The following is a 19,636-nucleotide window of genomic DNA, read 5'->3' as shown; positions in this document are numbered from 1 at the left end:
TTTTATTAAACCGTCACATTTCTCTATAAAATAATCTAATACTCGTTCATAATTTGTTAAACAGACCTTAACCATTTATCTTATCAGATCAATATTGCTATTTTTATATTTTATTTTCATAATTATATATTAAATAATTATCAATTAAAATAAAATAAAATAATCAAAATAAAATATTTTATTCTTTCTGTTTATAATCAAAATGAAATATTATAATCAAAATGAATTTAAGCAGAGAGACAGTGATAAGTGAATTGACCTATCTATCTTATATTCTTTCCGTTTCAGTTTAAATGTCTTTGTAGAATAAAATTTTCGTTATTGATTTGATAATCTGAGAACAGTCTTAAGATGTTTGGGTTTGGATAATCTGTTACAAAACGACTCTTTAAATAAATAGAATTGTATATTTATGAATTTTAATTTGCGCTCATCTAGAACCCGCCAGAGATAAGTAAAACTGATCACAGATTGAAGGATGTATCGTAAATGAAAGAGGTCAAAAGAGTAACAGTGAATTATGAATTCTTCTTTTTCTCAAAGGGGTCAAACAGGAAAAGATCAAAAGAATGTTACTGGCGATCAAGTGCCCCAAATGGAAAAAAAAAATCATAATCTTGTCGGTCCTAAGGAGAAGCAGATTTAGAAGGATCAAAGATCTGACCAACGAACAAAACAGTTCCAGTTTTGTCTTCTCTAATCATAAAAAGAAATGGATGATCAGCCACAAAATCTATCCTCTTACCACACCTGAAGCCTCTACCACCATAGCGTCTTATAACAGTAACAGCCGCAGCCTCTGCACCATCTTCATCGATCTCAACCAAAGCTTTATGGTTCAGTGAAAGCAAATCCAGATTCAATCCATTGAAAGCCTTTTTAGCTTCAAACCCAAAATCTATCTTAAACTTTGGGATTCTGAACACACCAACTTCAACTTGTTTTATTGGAGTGTGACTATCCAAGAATCCAAGAGTAGATGATGATGATGCCACCCTCTTGACCAGACTATTCAATCCATCCTTGGCGTCCGGTAGATAGAAATACATTGAGTATTGGCGATTCGTGTCACCGGATTGCCGAAATGGCAGCTTAAGGACCTTGAAATCGCTGTACTGCTCAACGTATTGCTTCTTATGGTTCGTCATGAAAGGCACAGAGACTGATTTGTCATTGAGAAGGTGAAAGTCAAAGTGTCTTGTCAAAGACTTTGTGAATTTTTGTTCCCAGGTTCCTTTGAAGTAGAGTGCGTTTCCAAAAATAGAGTCGGTGTCGCTTGTAACGGATCCAGGAGGAAGAATAACTTTGATGAGACCATTGGTGTGACTTGAAGCCCAAGCATTCACCTCCTCGCGCACTTCTTCAGCCTATGTTTCAAGTGTTTCAAATAAAGCTGATTTATCATAAATTGTAAGGCTAGGAGATGTACATATATCTACTATAATATCAAAAACTATAGGCAATTTTGTAAGGTCTTAATAATTTTTTAAAAATAAATCTAGAGGCTTTTATGTATTTTTAATTTAAAAAAAAATAGGGGTCATGCATATACCAATTTATCAATAATTTGGCTATGCCAAGGACAGCCCCTGTCTATTATCTATTAGATAGATTCACAAACTAATAAACCTAATACAGTTTTGACACAAACACATAACCCATTTTATCTATGATCAAAGGTTAACTCTTATTAACCCAAGACAGTTTCACACGAGCACTTAACCTAATATAAAACTAACCTTGAATCGGAAATCAACAAGAGCGCAAGTAGCCTTGAAGAAATTCTCAAAGAGATCCTTCGACGAGGGATCAACGCCCAGCGACTGCTCCATCCACACTCCATTAACGTTCGAGATTTTAGGGCCACCGCTTGCGCTTCCGTCGGCGAGGACCATGGTAGCGATCTCGCTGAAAACAGCTTTGAGCTCATCCATTGAATAGGACCTAAGGAAGGATAAGATGGACGATGTTAGTTTTTCCTCTTTGGAGCTAGCAGCGACCATGGTTAGAGCGGCGTTGATGGATGCAGGAGAGAAGACGAAGTTTGAGTTTTTAGCTACGGCAGAGATAACTTTCTCCGTAAGAAACATAGCCACATCGTTTTGCTTCTTCATTGCTTTCTCCCCATTAACCTTTGAGATTGGAGGGGGACTTAGGGTTACCAAATCCTTCTCTGAGTGAGAGGGACTTGAGGTTATTAGTGATTTGCTCACCCTCTTCTTCCTCTTGTTCTTCTTCTTCTTCATCTTTGAGAGAGAGGGACTTATGGTTTCAGATGTGCTAAGCTTTTGTTTCTTCTCTTTTGGAGGCGCCATGTTTTTGGGTTTCTGTAAGAAAATTATTGAGCTTACACATACATATATAAGAAAAGATAGAACTAGGGTTTGGTGTATCACCGCCTTTTAGAAGTAACAAAAATGTATATTACGAGAAAAATCTATATGTTGAGAGAAAAATGTAAATCTTACTTAGTTAATGTGAACAAATTGGCCCAATACCTATCTTATTCCAGGCAAACACAAAAAAGGGCCCAACAGGTGAACAGTGTCGGTTTATCCATAAACGTTTTACGTTCGGATAAAAAAGGTCAACTCATTATTAGATTGGGAGAAGGGAGGATTTAACCAAAAACTGTACGAGACTAGGCTAGGATTCACTAATAGCGTGGATATAAATATATAGTGAGTGTTATCAACGATTTGGATAATCCGGTGAAAAATAACCCAAAACATAACATAAACGTAAGAACAAAGAGAGAGTTGAGAGAAACAATAAAAGAAGAAACTTAAGAGTAAGAGGGCGTTGTTCCAGTTATGTGTTGTCTCTTCCCATATAGCGCACTAAAGTATTTGTCTAAACCCTTTGACTTATAGTGAAAGTTATGAGAGACGGTTCCCACTCGAGACATACCGATTTAAGGCCGAAAATCAAATTATCTGTATTAAAAAATATATAACGATCAACAAATCTTAACAAGTGGTATCAGAATAATTCAGGTTTTTGTTGCTGTAGAAAAGAGATCACAAAGTATAAACGGAATCACAAAGAGGAAACTCCACGGTGGTGTATGATGAGCATATATTATTCTTTGGAGGAGAAGAAATCAAGTGAGAACATGAAGAAAACTTCATGATTAAATGGAAAGCAAGATGGACGAATCATGGCAATAAAGAAAGGGTTGTGGTGGTTCTTCTGGGCAAGGAATTTAACTTGTGCGTGAATAATGAGAGAACGTATGTCAAAGGGTATGACATATTAATTTCTCATGTTGTTACGCTACAGACGGTTCTCATATACACAAGTCAGATGGGTTGTTCGAAAATAACAGTGAATATTCCTAAAATCATAATTTACTGAGAAATACTATAAATTCACAAAAAAATTATTATACTTTTGTCTTTACCCGTTGGAAAAGTAATAGGTTTATAAATTCCCACTTAAGAATAACCAGCTACATTCTGAGAACCAACAGAACGATTTCAATAATAGATGATGAAGGTTCTTCTACATTATTTTATTCTGAATAACTTAAAGAAGTTACATAAATATTATAAAGCAAACTGTAGCTACGTATTATAAGGGTATTATATTATGAGGTACGAACATGATCGTGACTTTTACATATTATTCAAAATGTAAGAGCTAGACTTGTATATGACAGAGATTGATCGGTTTTATTTGCCCTGCAAGTTTAAAATAAACTAATTTCCAGTAATAATAGCTTAATTGTTGTTCGACCTGCACACATGGCACAACGATTAGTCAGTTTGTTATATAATTTTTGTGTCGACAGTACTTTGTAATATAAGATATTGAAATTTAGAACTGTTTTCGGATGTGACTTTCACTAATTGCAATTTTTTAAATATATTTTAATTTATAATTGGTGTCAAACGATCCAAATGCGATCGCCCTCAAATTTGACATTCACAATTGCAAGAAACCAGTGAAACCTATAAATAATACACTACGCAACAAAATCCTTGAAGACTTGAAAACTAAGCAGATCTGAACACAAGGTTCATACTTGTATAGAGCGCATGAAACAAGAAGTTTTCTCTTTCCGAACAAAGCCAAGACAATCTTACATTAGAATGGGCTTTCATATATTCCTTACTATTTTCGTTACAATTTTCATCTTCCATGGCTCGTGTAATTGCGATAAAGGTACATTCCTAGTTTCATATTGGTATCATTATAATGCGTGATGATATGTTGAATATAATTCTTAGTATTCTTTTCAATATTCATCATTTTTTTCTTTATATGTGGAGAAAGGGCATTATACATTTATGAAAGATGCAACACTAGCACCAACTTATGCTAGCTTCGACTACATACTCATCGGAGGAGGAACCTCAGGCTGTGCATTAGCCGCAACGCTTTCTCAAAACGCTCGCGTTTTAGTTCTCGAACGCGGTGGCTCTCCTTATGATAATCCAACGGCGAGTGACTTGGGAAACTTTGCTAACACACTCTTTAACATCACACCAAACTCGTGGTCACAGCTTTTCATCTCCGAGGATGGCGTTTACAACAGACGAGCCCGTGTCCTCGGCGGAGGCTCGGTGATAAACGCCGGATTCTACACACGTGCGGGAGATGACTACGTGGAAGAAGTTGAGTGGGAGCGCGAGGCAGTGGAAGCTGCTTACGAATGGGTGGAGAAGAAACTTGTGTTCGAGCCACATGTTATGGGATGGCAAACAGCGTTTAAAGATGGGCTTTTGGAGGCTGGTGTGAATCCGTACAACGGTTTCACGTATGATCACATCTACGGGACTAAGATCGGCGGTACGATCTTTGACGGTGCCGGTCATCGACACACGGCGGCGAATCTGCTGGAGTATGCTAATCCAGACAACATAGTTGTATACTTGCATGCTTCTGTCCAGAAGATCCTCTTTACTAAAACAGGTATTGATTTACATTCATTAACTTTTAAGGAGCATTTTATAAAGATGTTATGCGCTAAATAAATTAGAAAGTCATTTTTTTGTAAAAAAAATATATGGAGGAACTAGGAAGAACGCACAATCCGACGAGAAAAATACGGAGGAAAGTATATTTATGAACTTAAACATTAATGATATAGATGCGACTGCCCATGCATTGACCTTTTTTTTATTATGATAATAACTAGATTAAATTATTTCTTAACTTTTAAATTGTTTGAGGCTTTCAGCTGATAATACGTAATTTAGTGCTTTTAGTGTTTTGCATGCGTATTGCGCAATACAACTAATTAATTATTTAAATTGACATATTGCATATCGCTGATAAAAAATTAGCATAAAACAATTGCATAAAACAATTAATTATTTAAATTGACATATTGCATATCACTGATACAAAATTAACATATTTTTATTTATGGTTGTTTTTTTTTGTTTTTTTTTTATTTATGGTTGCTTTTTCCAATCTTATTTGTTGCAAAATTTTATTCAAGTACAAAAATAATTAATTAAATGGATTATTCTTTCTTTCATTTTCTTGAAAAAAAAACAGACGGACCGAGACCAGAAGCATACCAAGTTATATTCGAGGACACAAAAGGAGTGCTCCACAAGGTAGAATTAGCAAATAATCCAATGAATGAAGTAATCTTGTCTGCTGGAGCAATAGGCAGCCCCCATCTATTGATGCTGAGCGGCGTGGGTCCTATGGCTCATCTTGCAGCTCATGGGGTTAAACCGGTGATCTTAGATCACCCAATGGTTGGGCAAGGGATGGGAGATAATCCCATGAGTCCCATATTCATTCCTTCTCCTACGCCCGAAGAAATGTCCCTCGTACAAGCTGTTGGTATCACAAAGTTTGATAGTTACATCGAAGGAGGAAATAACGTGACCCTCTCTTTTGATTTGACCCGTAGGTTTTTCGATGGTGTTTTACATGTTCTGAACGAGGTATAGTAACATAAATACGTTCAAAGGTTATTATAACTTATTGTTTACGAGAGTATATGTTACTTATGAGACTGTACATGGATTCTACAGACAAGCCGTACTACATCTACGAAAATCTTAACCCAACCCATTGTAGACTTTTTAAGATCTTTGGATCGTGGATTCAAAGATATGATAGCTGTGAATGGGATGTTTCAAAAAGTGGCGGGACCGGCCTCGAGGGGTTACATGGAGCTACGGAACAGGAATCCAGACGATAACCCTTCAGTGACGTTCAACTACTATCAAGAACCAGAGGATTTGAACAAGTGTGTCGAAGGACTTAAAACCATTATTAAGGTGATAGACTCGAAAGCCTTCACTAAGCACAAATACCCTGATGTGACCGCACGTGTGCTGCTCAATTTCATGCTGGGCCTTCCCACAAATCTTAGGCCGAGGCACGTGACCTCAATGTTCAACTTGAAGCAGTTTTGCATCGACAATGTGATGACTGTTTGGCATTACCATGGAGGTTGTCAAGTTGGAAAAGTGGTTGACAAGAATTACAAAGTTTTAGGCATTGATGCATTAAGGGTTATCGACGGATCAACATTTCTCAAGTCTCCGGGGACTAATCCTCAAGCTACGGTTATGATGCTTGGAAGGTAAGTGCAAAAACCAAAATAACAGTTTATTTAATAACATGTTATGTACATATATTACACATACATATGATTGCTGGAGTGCTTTATGTAGGTACATGGGGCAGAAAATTCTTAAAGAGAGGGCGGCCTTCTTCAAATATCAGGAAGAAGCATGAAACAATAAATCGAGATGAGCCCAGATTAAATAGTTGAATTTGAACTCTCTTCAGACCTCAAACAATAAGTCACCGTTGTTTTTTTTAGTAAAATGTTAAGCCCCCTATTGTTGGGAAACATTATTTAACTTCTGAACAAAACTTGGGTTCACCCCTTAGGGTGAACCTTCTAATTCACCTCAATGCTTAACACTAATCAAAATGACATGTAGGATTAGTTAAAAAAGGAATTAAAACTAAAAAAATAAATGAAAAATAACTAAAAGAAAAAAAAAGAGGACGTCTCAGTTGACCAAGGAATTGAACGTGATGTCCATCGGCTTCTTCTTCATAGCCCACAGAGATATATCTAATTGACAAAACTGAAATTGAAAACATAAAATTTTAACTGATCGTCTTCGATTTGACTTAAATTTGTTTACTCTTTCACTAAAAATGAAAAACTGGGTTAAAGAGACCCTCATGTTGTGACACCATCATCATCAAATTGTATTGCTAACTAGCTGCCAAAGAACCAAAATCCTTGAAAACAACAAGACATCTTTGGAATTCCACATCAAACAAACAAAAAAGTTAGTCTTAATCATGTTTTAGACATTAGTGGGTTTTGATTTTCCTCATACGAAGAACCATAGTTGCTGATCTTGTTTCCTATGTCAAAGCCTTCCTCTCTTGCTTTATTTCAGAAGCACTGCTTCTTCCTACTACTAGACAGCTTAAATATGGTGTTAATTTCAACTAATCTCCTTGAAGAGACCTCTTGAATAAGCAAGGGCTAGTAAAGCAGCGATGTGGTAAATGGTATTTGTCTATTTGAGTTTTTTTTATATGTAAGAGTATTAGAATGTGTGAACTTGTGTAATAATAAGGACTAATGAGCCTTAACCATTGTTTTTACTTCATCTTTTTGAGTAATGTAATGAGAGTTTTTTAAAACTCAATCAGCAGATTGCTAGAAGGCTCGTCACACTGCAAGTATGTTTTATATCTTATTCAGAGAAGCAGGCAAACAGATACGAGGTGTGGTCAACTCAGTTTATAGGATTGAAACTTTCACAGTTTGTTAAACCATAGGTATGCATAGAACAAAACTCTCTCCCTGACAAAGGTTATCGACTTGTACCACCATTGATCTGTTGTCGAATGTGAAAGATGTCTTGTTGTCTTGTGTTTTCAAGGGCTTTGGTTCTTTGGCAGTTTGTTAACAGTTTTTTTTTTTAATGAACGAGTAACCAAATTTAAGTCAAATCGAAGACGATCGGTTAAGACCTTATGTTTTCAATTTCAGTTTTGTTAATTAGATATACTTCTATGGGGGTGAAGAAGAAGAAGCCAACGGAGATCGAAGATCACGTCAATTCCTTGGTTACCGGCGACGCTTCTTTTAGTTAGTTTCCATTTATTTTTTTAGTTTTAATTCTTTTTTTAACTAATCCTACATGTTACTTTGATTGGTGTTAAGCATGGAGGTGAATTAGAAGGTTCACCTTAGGGGGTAAACCCAAGTTTTGTTCTTAACTTCTTACACCATCTGAAAAAACTCATTTTGAATATCTCAACTGTAAAATATTTGTATTCTATTATATTTTGTTAAACATTTTGCATTGCGGTGAGAAACACTTTAGTCTCAGCTTCCAAACTAGATGACGCTTCTCCTAAACTACTAGATCCCCACATTTTTTGTAGAAACATAGCTATCTCTTACAATCCAACCCTCTTTCACCTGACCTGTACGAGAATCAAAAGCAGCATCATAATTATACTATATAATCCTTCTACCGGACGTTTTCAAACGGCAAAACGTGTAGCAGGTGTATCAAGAGACTAATTCTAAGTATTGAGGAGAACTATGTACTGAAAGCTAAGAGCTACCACGATTTTCAATATATAAATCTAAAAAGGAAAGAATATTCGTATGATCCTTGAACTGGTAATGAATTTCAGTACCAATACTTGATCAATATATTTGAAGTTTTCGTAGATTCACTGAAAATTCCGAAACCACCAAATTTTAATTAAAGATAATGTTTTTGAACACAATTAAAGATAATTATAGTCAAACTTCGTATGTGCTACTTATAGCTTTATACCAAATTATTATCAAAATTAATTAGCTAAACTGAAACGAAAACATAACTCCAAATGAATAGAAAACAAAAGGGGAAAAATCTAATAGCTAGAAACAAGATAACATAGTACAAGTCCCGAAAGGAAAAAAACCCGTTCACGTAATATCAGTTTTGTCTTGCACAGAATGTGAAGTGATTTATTTCGGGAACGAGAGTATTTACCTTCTAAACTAAAATTACTATATTATCATTCAAATTTGATGTAAAGTAATTTTGTTGGCTTCACTTTCCGGAGTTTAGTGCTTACTTTATTCATTACATAATCGTTTGGTTATACGAAAACACCCATAAACTGGGGAAGTAATTATATTTAAACAAGACAGTCATACAGAAACAGACTACAGTTATACTTCGTCTTAATTAGTATATAAATCGTATGAATTATGTAGTCTTCTTGTTTGTGTCTCCACAAGATTTAGTACAAAGCAAATATTATCTTACACTGCAATGGGTTTTCATATGTTTCCTTCTGTTCCCGTCATAATTTTCATATTGCATGGCTCCAGTTATTCCCATAAAGATAAAGGTAACATCTTAGCTTCATGATGAACCAACTACGTAGCATCTGCATCGCGAATTCATGTACAATAACATTTGAAGCTGTTAGGTTAATATTAGTACGAATTTAAAACGTAATGAAAATTGTTTTCGTAAAAACAGGGTTTTACGGATTTATGAAAGATGCAACATCAGCACCAACGTATGCTCGCTTCGACTACATAGTTATTGGAGGAGGAACCTCGGGTTGTTCATTAGCTGCAACACTCTCTCAAAACGCAAGCGTTTTGGTTCTCGAACGCGGCGGCTCTCCCTACGACAATCCGAGGGCCACAGACATCGAAAACGTCGCCAACACGCTCTTAAACATCACACCAAACTCGTGGTCGCAGCCTTTCATCTCCGAGGATGGCGTTTACAACACACGTGCACGCGTCCTCGGAGGTGACTCGGTGCTGAACGCTGGGTTTTACTCACGTGCGGAAGAGTATTACGTGAAGGAGGCTGAGTGGGAGATGGAGGAAGTGGAAGCTGCTTACGAGTGGGTCGAGAGGAAACTTGTGTTCGAGCCACAAGTAACCGGATGGCAATCTGCGTTAAAAGATGGGCTTTTGGAGGCTGGTGTGTTACCGTACAACGGTTTCACCTTTAAACATATAATAGGGACGAAGATTGGCGGTTCCACCTTCGACTCTGCCGGCCATAAACACTCGGCCGCGGATTTGTTAGAGTATGCTAATCCGGACAAAATTGCTGTCTACTTGCACGCTACTGTGCACAAAATCCTCTTCACCACAAAAGGTATTTCATATATTTACAAAAAAAAAAAAAAAAATCAAGCTTTTATATACTTTGGTCCTTGTATATGAAAACTCATATTAAGAACAGGAAACCAAAGACCTAAAGCGTACGGAATGATATATCAAGACGCGGATGGAATGTTCCACAAGGTAGAGCTGGCAGAAAATGCAATGAACGAGGTGATTTTGTCGGCAGGTGCACTTGGCAGCCCTCAGCTGTTGATGCTAAGCGGTGTAGGTCCTAGGGCTCATCTTGAAGCCCAAGGGGTGGACCCCGTGGTTATAGATCACCCCATGGTTGGACAAGGGATGGGAGATAATCCTATGAACAGTGTGATTGTCCCCTCTCCTCAACCTGTAGAATTGTCCCTCCCTCAGGTCGTTGGAATCACCAGGTTTGGCAATTTCATTGAAGGTTTTAGTGGATTGAGTCTCTCTTATAACTTGACACGTATGTTCTTTGAGGTATGATATCAATACATTGCTGGGTTTTTTTTTGTTAATTAATCATGAGACTATGTTATATATTTACTTATGAAGCATTGTGCAGACAAGACTCTCCACTCAATCAATCACAAGTTTTATCAACTCCAGTGATTTTCAATTGAATTTGATTGAAATTGATGGCGTCATCTTCCAAAAAGTCGATGGTCCGTTCTCTAGAGGTTACTTAGAACTCAGGAATACCAATCCAGATGATAACCCTTCTGTGACATTCAACTACTACCAAGAGCCAGAAGATCTTGAGAAATGTGTTAAAGGACTTGAAACCATTATTGAAGTGATAAACTCGAATGCATTCTCCAAATACAAGTATTTGAATGCAACCGGACGCGAGTTGCTCAATCGCATGCTGGGCCTTCCCACCAATCTGAGGCCGAGGCACGTGACTTCAGTGTTCAACTTGAGGCAATTTTGCATCGACACCGTGATGTCTGTTTGGCATTACCATGGAGGTTGCCAAGTTGGAAGAGTGGTCGACAAGGATTACAAAGTTTTAGGCATTGATGCGTTGAGGGTCATCGATGGATCCACTTTTCTTAAGTCTCCTGGGACTAATCCTCAAGCCACGGTAATGATGCTCGGAAGGTAAGATGAACAGGCGCAAATGATCCATATATACATGTTGTAGACTTAAATCAGATATGATTATTGGAGTGGTATATGTAGGTACATGGGGCAGAAGATTCTTCGAGAGAGAAATGCTTCCGGGGAAAAAAGGGACTAATCGATCATTAAAGATGAGACCAATATATACTCTCCATTGTCCAAATAAAAGACTATTGTGTTATTGATGTTGTCAATTACTAGTTATGCTCTTAAATGAGATGATTAGTGATCATCTTCTTAATATGATGCGAAGTTATAATGTTGGGTAAAGTTGGTGCCTTCTTCGGTTTAAGAGGAACCATTAGTGACTTCAACCAGTTTCATAAAATGCAAGATCCAAATTTGTAGTACCAACACAAGTCATACTTATTCGCCAACGAATAGTTGAAGAATATAGTACATCCCTCCCCTTGCAGTAGCCAATAACTAGATAAGATATGATTTGTACTTCACAAGCAAAATCAAAGAAGTAGATATCTATTATTAACTAAGATATAAGTAATAACACGTTGCTCATGTAGAGTAATGTGGTTAGCTCATGTGCATCTACGGACAATGGTTAGTCGCCACGATTGATGAAATAGTTTATATTTCGGTCTTCTAACCATCTGGTTCTAAAGCTGTTTAATAGTATTAACACCTTGTTCACGGATGCATATATATAGGTATTATTTCCAAGATTTTCGTAATTTTCAACCAAAGTCAGTTTCATATCTATATAATAAAAACACAAAGTGAAACAAAATGTTCTCCACAAACTTTTTGATCACAAGATTTATTATAAAATGGTTACATGCATATTAAATCATTATATAATCACTAAAATAAATATTATATGTAACGGTTATTTGGTTCGGTATCTCTGGTTCAGGCTTCTTTCCGGTAATATGCCCAGGCCTAAAAAGACACTGGTAAGCAATCAAATAAATAGGATCCACTTTTACATTACGGGTTATGCCTTTCCACAAAATATATAAAACGAGCATTCAAATAAGAAGTAAAAGCAGTAGAAAGTAAGTACCACGTGAATAGGACAAGGGAATATGATTTGCAAAATTACGCTGAACACGATCAAAAGATAGAACAGTAAAGGGCAACTCTCCTTTGGCAAAAGACTCAACTTCAAACTTGTGAACATGTCTCACTAATTGTACTTCCTTTGCCAAAGTTGAATTTCCCTTTTACTGACTTCTTTCATCTAACAATTTTCTCCTAACATTTTGTGGTAACAACTTCTACGCAATTTATATAACCAAAAAAAAAAAAACTATTCGAGCAACCGAATATGCTCAAAGGATTATCCTCCTTTACATATAGCTGATGCTTCACTTTCCAAACCTCCTTTTGAAAGTGTAATAGGCAAGTTTGTAATCAAAGCATATTCTACGCACAATAACTATTTGAAAGTAATAGCTCATGCTTCTTCATCCTTTTTGTGGAAAGCTCCCCTCTCTCGAAGAATCTTTTGTCCCATATACCTACATATAACAATCAAAACAATAATTTCTTAATTAGATGCAAAATGTTTGGATAACTTATTTATTAAATTTATGTATTTACCTTCCAAGCATCATAACCGTAGCTTGAGGGTTAGTCCCCGGAGACTTGAGAAATGTTGATCCATCTATAACCCTTAAACCATCAATACCTAAGACTTTGTAATTCTTGTCTACCACTCTTCCAACTTGGCAACCTCCATGGTAATGCCAAATAGTCATCACAGTGTCTATGCAAAACTGTCTTAAATCAAACACCGAGGTTACGTGTCTCGGTCTTAGATTAGTGGGAATGCTTAGTATTAGATCGAGCAAGCCATGTATGGTCCCGTCGGGGTACTTGAATTTCGCAAATGCCTTGGAGTTAATCACTTTAATAATAGTGGTAATCCCTTCAACACATTTCTTTAGATCCTCTGGCTCTTGGTAGTAGTTAAACCTCACTGAAGGATTATCATTTGGGTTTGTGTTCCTAAGCTCCAAGTGACCTCTCGAGACCGGTCCAGCCACTTTCTGGAGAATCAAACCGGCTTTTGTTGTTGCACTCAATAACGGATGTATAGACTTGAAAAAATCTGTGATGGATTGAGTCGAGAATGTTGTAGATGTATTAGTACGGCTTGTCTGCATCTTACACAATGAAAAAATAAAAAGACATTAGCATATAGTTAATTTCGTTAGTAATAATAAAGTAGTAACAACGTTTAACGTGTTTTTATATATGATACCTCGTTGAGATAATTCAAAACACCATCGAAATAATTACGAGTCCAACTATAAGAAATGATTACGCCACTTGCTCCTTCGATGTAACTATTATGTTTTGTGATCCCAACGACTTGTATTAGAGAAACCTCCACGGGCGTAGGAGAAGGAATAAAGATGGCATTCATCGGATTATCTCCCATCCCTTGCCCGACCGTTGGATGATCTAAGACCACCGGTTTAATCTTGTGAGCCGTAAGATGAGCCATAGGACCCACACCGCTAAGCATCAGCAGTTGCGGGCTCCCGATGGCACCCGCGGACAAAATCACCTCGTTCGTTGCGATTTTCGCCAGCTCTGCCTTGTGTAACACTCCATTTGCATCTTGAAATATCACTCCGTACGCTTTTGGCCTTGGCCTTCCTGTCCAAAACATAATTTCATATTCAAAAGTAGAGGTGAACGTATATAAAAACCAAAACTAAGCGGTAATGTTCATATAAAATCAAATCGGTTTTCGTATAATGAAACCAAACCGAAACTCCTTCACTTTTCATTTTAGTCAGACAAATCTTATAAAATATTTTATAGATATATGGGGTGTATCCAATCAAGAACTTAAAATATTTTGATTTTTTATCAAGTTTTTAGATGAATTTGGGTGAACCAAGAATTTATTTTGAGTTTTGTTAAACCACGATAAAATCTTTTCTAAAACTATGAGTACTGGATTTCAAAAGAATTATTAGAACCATGTTTGAATAACCTCGATTTGTCATTTTTAATTTAAAAAATCATCTCAAACTTTAGTTGAAATATACCTCCTTAATACTATGGCAACCCAAACCTAAAAATAAAAAAATAGAACGAGAGAAAAAAATGTAGATCATTCAAATACCTTTGGTTGTGAAGAGGATCTTGTGAACTGTAGCATGCAAATAGACAGCAAGCGTGTCCGGATTAGCATGCTCCAACAAATTAGCAGCAGTATGTCTATGACCGGCTTGATCAAAGATCGTAGCACCGATCTTGGTCCCATTGATATGATCGTACGTGAAACCATTGTACGGAAACTCTCCAGCCTCCAGAAGCCCATCTTTCAACGCTGTTTGCCATCCCATCACCGGCGGTTGAAACGCTACTTTCTCCTCGACCCACTCATAAGCAGCTTCTACTTCACCGCTCTCCCACTCAGCCTCCTTCACGTAGTCATCCCCGGCACGTGTGTAGAATCCGGCGTTTAGCACCGAGCCTCCTCCAAGAACACGCGCGCGTGTGTTGTAAACGCCGTCTTCGGAGATGAAAAGCTGCGACCATGACTTGGGTGATGTGTTTGAGAGTGTTGTGGCGAAGTTTCCTATATCCGTCGCCGCCGGGTTTTCGTATGGCGAGCCGCCGCGCTCAAGAACCAAAACGCTAGCGTTTTGAGAGAGCGTTGCGGCTAGCGCGCAACCGGAGGTTCCTCCTCCGATGATTATGTAATCGAAGCGAGCGAACATTGGTGCGAGTTTTGCATCTTTCGTAAAACTATAGTACCCAGCTTCACGTGGATAAAAAAACAAAGGTTTTAATAATAAAATACAAATACATATATCGTCACGCATTGAGCGATGTGTACGTAAAGAAACAATGAAATACTTTACCTTGATCTGGAAAACACGAGGCATGGGAGATGAATGTTACGATGAGAACTATGCGAAATAGCCATAATGTTTGAAAACTCATTATGGTGAAAGAGTATGTGTGATTCTTCTGTTACAAAAAAAAAAAAGTATGTGTGATTCTTTTATACTTAGATCGGAGCCAAACAAATGAGCAAGGTTTGGTGAGGTTTATATAATAAGATCATGAAGCATGAGCCTCTTTTCGTTAAATCTTTATGAGAGGAAGCTTTGATGGTTCACCAACACTTATTTATTGGTCGTACATTCATACAAAGAGTTTAGGATCTTGGTAATTATTTTTAATGAAGATTGGATCTTTGGTACTTTGATCTTTATGAGAAGAAGCTTTGCTATTATAATTTTTTTGATGTCAACCGTAGGATCTAGGAAAACTTTGTAACATGGAAGTTGATGATGTTTTCATGGTTTAAATTTTAATTATTTAAAGAAAATTAAAATTTGAGCTGATTACTACAATAAACAAATAGTCAAAACTGCACATATAGAGTGAGAGACTTGTTTGTTATTGCTTCATGTGTTTAGTCTCACATGGATATGTAAATTGGTTATTGCAAGCCATCAAAGTGAAACAAGTGATGATAAATTGTGATATAACCAAAAAAAAAATCTTCCTCGCTAATCAAAAAGACTAACCAACTCAGAAACTTGTCTGGTAGATTTGATATTGTAATGTTATTCAAGTCAAAGAAGCTATCCAAGTCTCGAAAACCCAAAGCTATCTAGGGAAACTTGTTCTCAATATGTCTATGTTTAGATTACGAGTGAAACAATCTGTTAAACATGATTATGATGTAACTAGAAAAAGACTAATCAACAATATGGGTTTATCCAAATCTCGAAAAAGGCACGTTTTCATATTTCGTGGTTCATGTGTATTTATTTATTATATTGTGGAGATTTCGATGCTGACCCCTTTTGTTTTCTTAAATCATTCTTTTAAGGCTCTGGTGGGTTTGTTTTTGTCTTTCACTTAATCCAATAGCTGAGATCAGTACAGAGCCTTTGAGCTGAGCATAGCAGAGAAGAGTAATGGGGAAAGGAGGAATGTCTCATGGAGAAGGCTCCAAGGTGGAAAAATAGAACATGGATGCTTGGTTGGCTGGTCTGAACACTCTCCAAATCCAACCTTTTCATCTTCCTTCCGTTGGGTAAGCTCATTCTTTTTCATGGTTTTGATTATTTTCGTGACCCTTTTGTTATGATCATGTTTAGGTCCTCATGATGCGAGAATTAAGATGAAAGCTGTTGGTACATGTGGAAGTGATGCTCATTACCTCAAGGTACTTATATTGAACAAAGACAATCTTTGTTTCTTGCAACCCCACTGGTTCATGGCTCTTTAGCCAACCAAGTGGTTCACCCTGCAGATCTATGCTTCAAGTTGTCTGAGAATGTGAGTTTGGAAGAAGGAGCAATGTGTGAGCCACTAAGTGTTGGTGTACACGCTTGTCGCCGAGCTGAGGTTGGTCCTGAAACACATGTATTAGTAATGGGAGCTGGACCTATTGGTCTTGTCACTATGTTGGCTGCTCGCGCTTTCGGTGTGCCTAGGATAGTTATTGTTGATGTTGATGATAACCGTAGCTAAACAGCTCGGAGCAGATGGGATAGTTAAAGTGACAACAAGCCTAAAGGTTTCTACACTTTCTTGAATAGATCAATCCTTTATTATGACAATGTGACCATACAAATCCATGTGTTACAAGACCAAAACTCTCCCACTTCTGTCTTAAAACTCCTAAAATGGCACAATCTCATCAGACCATGGCCTTTTACTAGGAGGACGCCATCAATAAGAAAGAGAGAAAACAACTCAAAAGACCCCCAATATATAATGGTACAAGAACATCGTAGGAAAAGAAGTCTTGACAAGGTTGCTAACTTCCTCAAGACATAGCTGCGGCGGCTGGTGCAGTGGACCACTTCCATACTTTAACTTGACCGGTTCCATCACCCGTGAAAAATATGCCACCTGGACCTATCTGGATTGACCTTATCTCTTGCTTCGCAAAGATTTTGCCCCTCTCCGTAAATCTAACAAATGAACCTAAGCTTCAGAAAACAGAAGAGATCGGAAAACAAATAAGTGTTGCAAGACTTACGATGGTAAGTCGTAGAGACGCAAGGTGTTGTCGTTGCAAGAGCACAGCAAAACCGGTTTGGCTTCTGCATCATGTACACCGCATAAAGCTAACACTCCCTGAATATTCAGATATTAACAGAAATTGTTAGTTAGATTACATAAAAGATTAGGACCAAAAGTAAGAGGATAACACGTTTATACATTTTCTTCTTTGTGAGTGTATGTAACTTCCAAGTTGCCTCCTTCAACTGCAGCCCATATCTAGAAAGCAAACAAAGTCAATAGGGGAAAATAAAAACAATCACGAGATTATCTGATAGATAGTATAACAATGAATCTAACCTTGACAGTGTTGTCCAATGAGCAAGACAAAAGAAACTGATCCCAGCAAATGAGAGACATCACAACTGATGTATGATCTGTTAGAGTTTGTATACACTGAAGATTCTCAAGGCTCCAAACCTACCAAACACAAACCAAAACAATAAGAAAGGGAGTTCTCAACTCAAGCATAAAAGATGAATCACTAGTACTTACTTTTATGGATTTGTCCATGGACCCTGAATAGAGCCTGTTCGCTCCAACATACAAGGTAACAACTGCAAGTGTGTGGCCCATTAGTGACGCCGCCGGTTCAAAGCAGTTGGTGGCAGCATTATATCTCCATGCCAATATAGAACCGTCCTGCAGAGAAAGCAAAGAACTTATTTCACCAAAAGCTGATATATTTATAGCCATTAACACCCATGCTTCATAGAAGAGATTTTAGCAAGAAAAAAGCTTGGAAGTTTACCTGTGTGCCTGCAAAGAGTAGATCAGTGCCCACAACAAGAGAATACACTTGGCCAACAGGTCCACTGAGACTCTGGTCTGCGTTGGTTTCCATATTCCAAGCCTGTAGCAACAACAATACTATAACTCAATAAGCATAGAACAATAAGGTTCCTTGATATTGTGACAGTCTAGGAAAATAAAAGGCTAAGAGCGATCACAGTCAGAACTTACCTTCACTAGATTTGGCATGCCAACCAATAGCCATGGGCCTTCAGTAATCACACAACCAACTTCCGCACCAAGATTCAGTACACTTGTACACTGATCCAAAGAGAAAATAAATCTATCAAAGATCAATAGAACTAACAAAAGTTACACACTTCCTTTCCTAACTTAACAACTAACTTCATTACTCCACTTGTACTAATTGCATCCTCTTGAGTCACTCTACTACATCGAAACCAAAACAAACAATGATAACCAATCCTCAAACAAAACAAGAAACCGAATCAAAGACCTGTCCAGAAGCACAATCCCAAACACGAATAGTCCCATCTTTACTCCCAGTGTAAAGCTTATCAGATCCAGACGGCAAAGCGATCCCACTCACAAGCTTCTCATGCCCATCAAGCTGAGTCAGCAACGAGAACCCATCTCCTTTGCTCCAGCAATGCAAGAACCTACACTTCTCACCGTGGCTACAGCTCCCATCCACCCAAAACCTGCAGACCTTCTCCGTCTTCGTCACAACCGCCCTGCTGTTCCCACCGAACCTCCCCCAGGTGTTGTTATTGTTATTACTAGAGTGGCTCCCGTTGAACCCGGGTCCTCTCCGGTGACTCGGACCCGCGAACCCGGACTCGTCGGGGGCCCTTTTGTTCGCGTGATTCGGAACGGGGCCAGCAGGTAGCTCTCGGTGGAGGAACTGGCAAGGGTTTCGGTAGCACCGTCCCGCTCGCCAGTGGAAGCAGACTTGCTGACGCGTGTTGGTTTGCTGCGGCGAGGGGCGAGTTGGCCCGCCGAGTCGGTTGAAGACTCGTTTGTTTCCTCCGTTCGAATCGAAATCCATGGGTCTAGAGTCTCACTCTCTCGATTGCGATAAAGGTCCGATCACGAATTGAATCGAAACTAGGGTTTTTTTTTATTGAGACAAAAATTGAAGAGAAACTGAAAGTGGATTTGTGTTTGTAAGCTTTGGATCTTTCTTTGGAGCGGACAGAAGTAGTAGCAGAGAGAGAGAGAGAGAGAATGAGACAGCAGTCGCGTCAGCTTGACGTCGATTTGTTTATTTACTATTTTATCCCTTGTTAAGTTTCCATTTTACAGATTTACTTTAATGTTTGTCCGGTTTTCGGTTAAAATCGGTATAATGCAATCCAATTTTAAATTGAACCCAGACATTATTGCACTTGCATTGCATGAGTGTTGACAACACTGTGTTGTTTTATTTCGAAATAAAACAACACTGTGTTGTTTTATTTCGAATAAATTTATTTTTTGTTATTTCTTTGGATGAATTGTTTAATTTATGGAATCAAAGGAAGAATTAACATAAACAATCAAACCGAGTAAACCGATGAAGTTTGGGTATGGGAACTCAACTAACAAATTGTTTATGAACTAAGGTTAGACATTTTTTGGAGA

At 37.7% G+C, this 19,636-nt stretch overlaps 5 protein-coding genes across 8 annotated transcripts; 2 read left to right on the top strand and 3 right to left on the bottom strand.

The window, feature by feature from the left end:
• Positions 1 to 514: 514 nt before the first annotated feature.
• Positions 515 to 2,367, bottom strand: LOC103857162 (probable non-inhibitory serpin-Z5). Its single transcript, XM_009134331.3, has 2 exons — positions 1,740 to 2,367; positions 515 to 1,367 (listed from the first exon to the last, which is right to left on the bottom strand). Exons 1-2 carry the CDS (start codon positions 2,313 to 2,315, stop codon positions 627 to 629), a joined length of 1,317 nt encoding a protein of 438 aa, XP_009132579.1. The 5' UTR covers positions 2,316 to 2,367; the 3' UTR covers positions 515 to 626.
• A 1,775-nt stretch (positions 2,368 to 4,142) lies between these two features.
• Positions 4,143 to 8,562, top strand: LOC103857161 (protein HOTHEAD-like). Of its 2 annotated transcripts, XM_033288206.1 has the most exons (4): positions 4,143 to 4,917; positions 5,509 to 5,909; positions 5,994 to 6,556; positions 6,648 to 8,562. In XM_033288206.1, exons 1-4 carry the CDS (start codon positions 4,293 to 4,295, stop codon positions 6,709 to 6,711), a joined length of 1,653 nt encoding a protein of 550 aa, XP_033144097.1. In that variant the 5' UTR covers positions 4,143 to 4,292; the 3' UTR covers positions 6,712 to 8,562. The 2 variants fall into 2 exon arrangements, with proteins under 2 accessions (XP_033144097.1, XP_033144096.1); XM_033288205.1 differs by having other exon boundaries at positions 6,000 to 8,562.
• LOC103857160 (protein HOTHEAD-like) lies at positions 6,607 to 11,640 on the top strand. 2 transcript variants are annotated; one of them, XM_033288202.1, is made up of 5 exons: positions 6,607 to 9,366; positions 9,501 to 10,139; positions 10,227 to 10,603; positions 10,689 to 11,229; positions 11,312 to 11,640. In XM_033288202.1, exons 1-5 carry the CDS (start codon positions 9,288 to 9,290, stop codon positions 11,431 to 11,433), a joined length of 1,758 nt encoding a protein of 585 aa, XP_033144093.1. In that variant the 5' UTR covers positions 6,607 to 9,287; the 3' UTR covers positions 11,434 to 11,640. The 2 variants fall into 2 exon arrangements, with proteins under 2 accessions (XP_033144093.1, XP_009132575.2); XM_009134327.3 differs by having other exon boundaries at positions 6,666 to 9,366; positions 10,689 to 11,227; positions 11,309 to 11,640.
• Positions 11,641 to 12,273: 633 nt separating this feature from the next.
• LOC103857158 (protein HOTHEAD-like) lies at positions 12,274 to 16,531 on the bottom strand. 2 transcript variants are annotated; one of them, XM_009134324.3, is made up of 5 exons: positions 15,094 to 16,531; positions 14,349 to 14,990; positions 13,473 to 13,873; positions 12,809 to 13,374; positions 12,274 to 12,726 (listed from the first exon to the last, which is right to left on the bottom strand). In XM_009134324.3, exons 1-5 carry the CDS (start codon positions 15,173 to 15,175, stop codon positions 12,663 to 12,665), a joined length of 1,755 nt encoding a protein of 584 aa, XP_009132572.1. In that variant the 5' UTR covers positions 15,176 to 16,531; the 3' UTR covers positions 12,274 to 12,662. The 2 variants fall into 2 exon arrangements, with proteins under 2 accessions (XP_009132572.1, XP_009132573.1); XM_009134325.3 differs by having other exon boundaries at positions 12,809 to 13,368.
• Positions 16,532 to 16,779: 248 nt separating this feature from the next.
• LOC103857157 (zinc finger CCCH domain-containing protein 63) lies at positions 16,780 to 19,233 on the bottom strand. The gene is made up of 8 exons (XM_009134323.3): positions 18,510 to 19,233; positions 18,224 to 18,313; positions 18,012 to 18,113; positions 17,756 to 17,902; positions 17,561 to 17,680; positions 17,420 to 17,479; positions 17,238 to 17,335; positions 16,780 to 17,169 (listed from the first exon to the last, which is right to left on the bottom strand). Exons 1-8 carry the CDS (start codon positions 19,059 to 19,061, stop codon positions 17,022 to 17,024), a joined length of 1,317 nt encoding a protein of 438 aa, XP_009132571.1. The 5' UTR covers positions 19,062 to 19,233; the 3' UTR covers positions 16,780 to 17,021.
• Positions 19,234 to 19,636: the final 403 nt, after the last annotated feature.

Source organism: Brassica rapa, chromosome A03 (assembly GCF_000309985.2).
Source record: "Brassica rapa cultivar Chiifu-401-42 chromosome A03, CAAS_Brap_v3.01, whole genome shotgun sequence".
NCBI lineage: Eukaryota > Viridiplantae > Streptophyta > Magnoliopsida > Brassicales > Brassicaceae > Brassica > Brassica rapa.
This window is presented reverse-complemented; position numbering and strand designations above follow the sequence as displayed.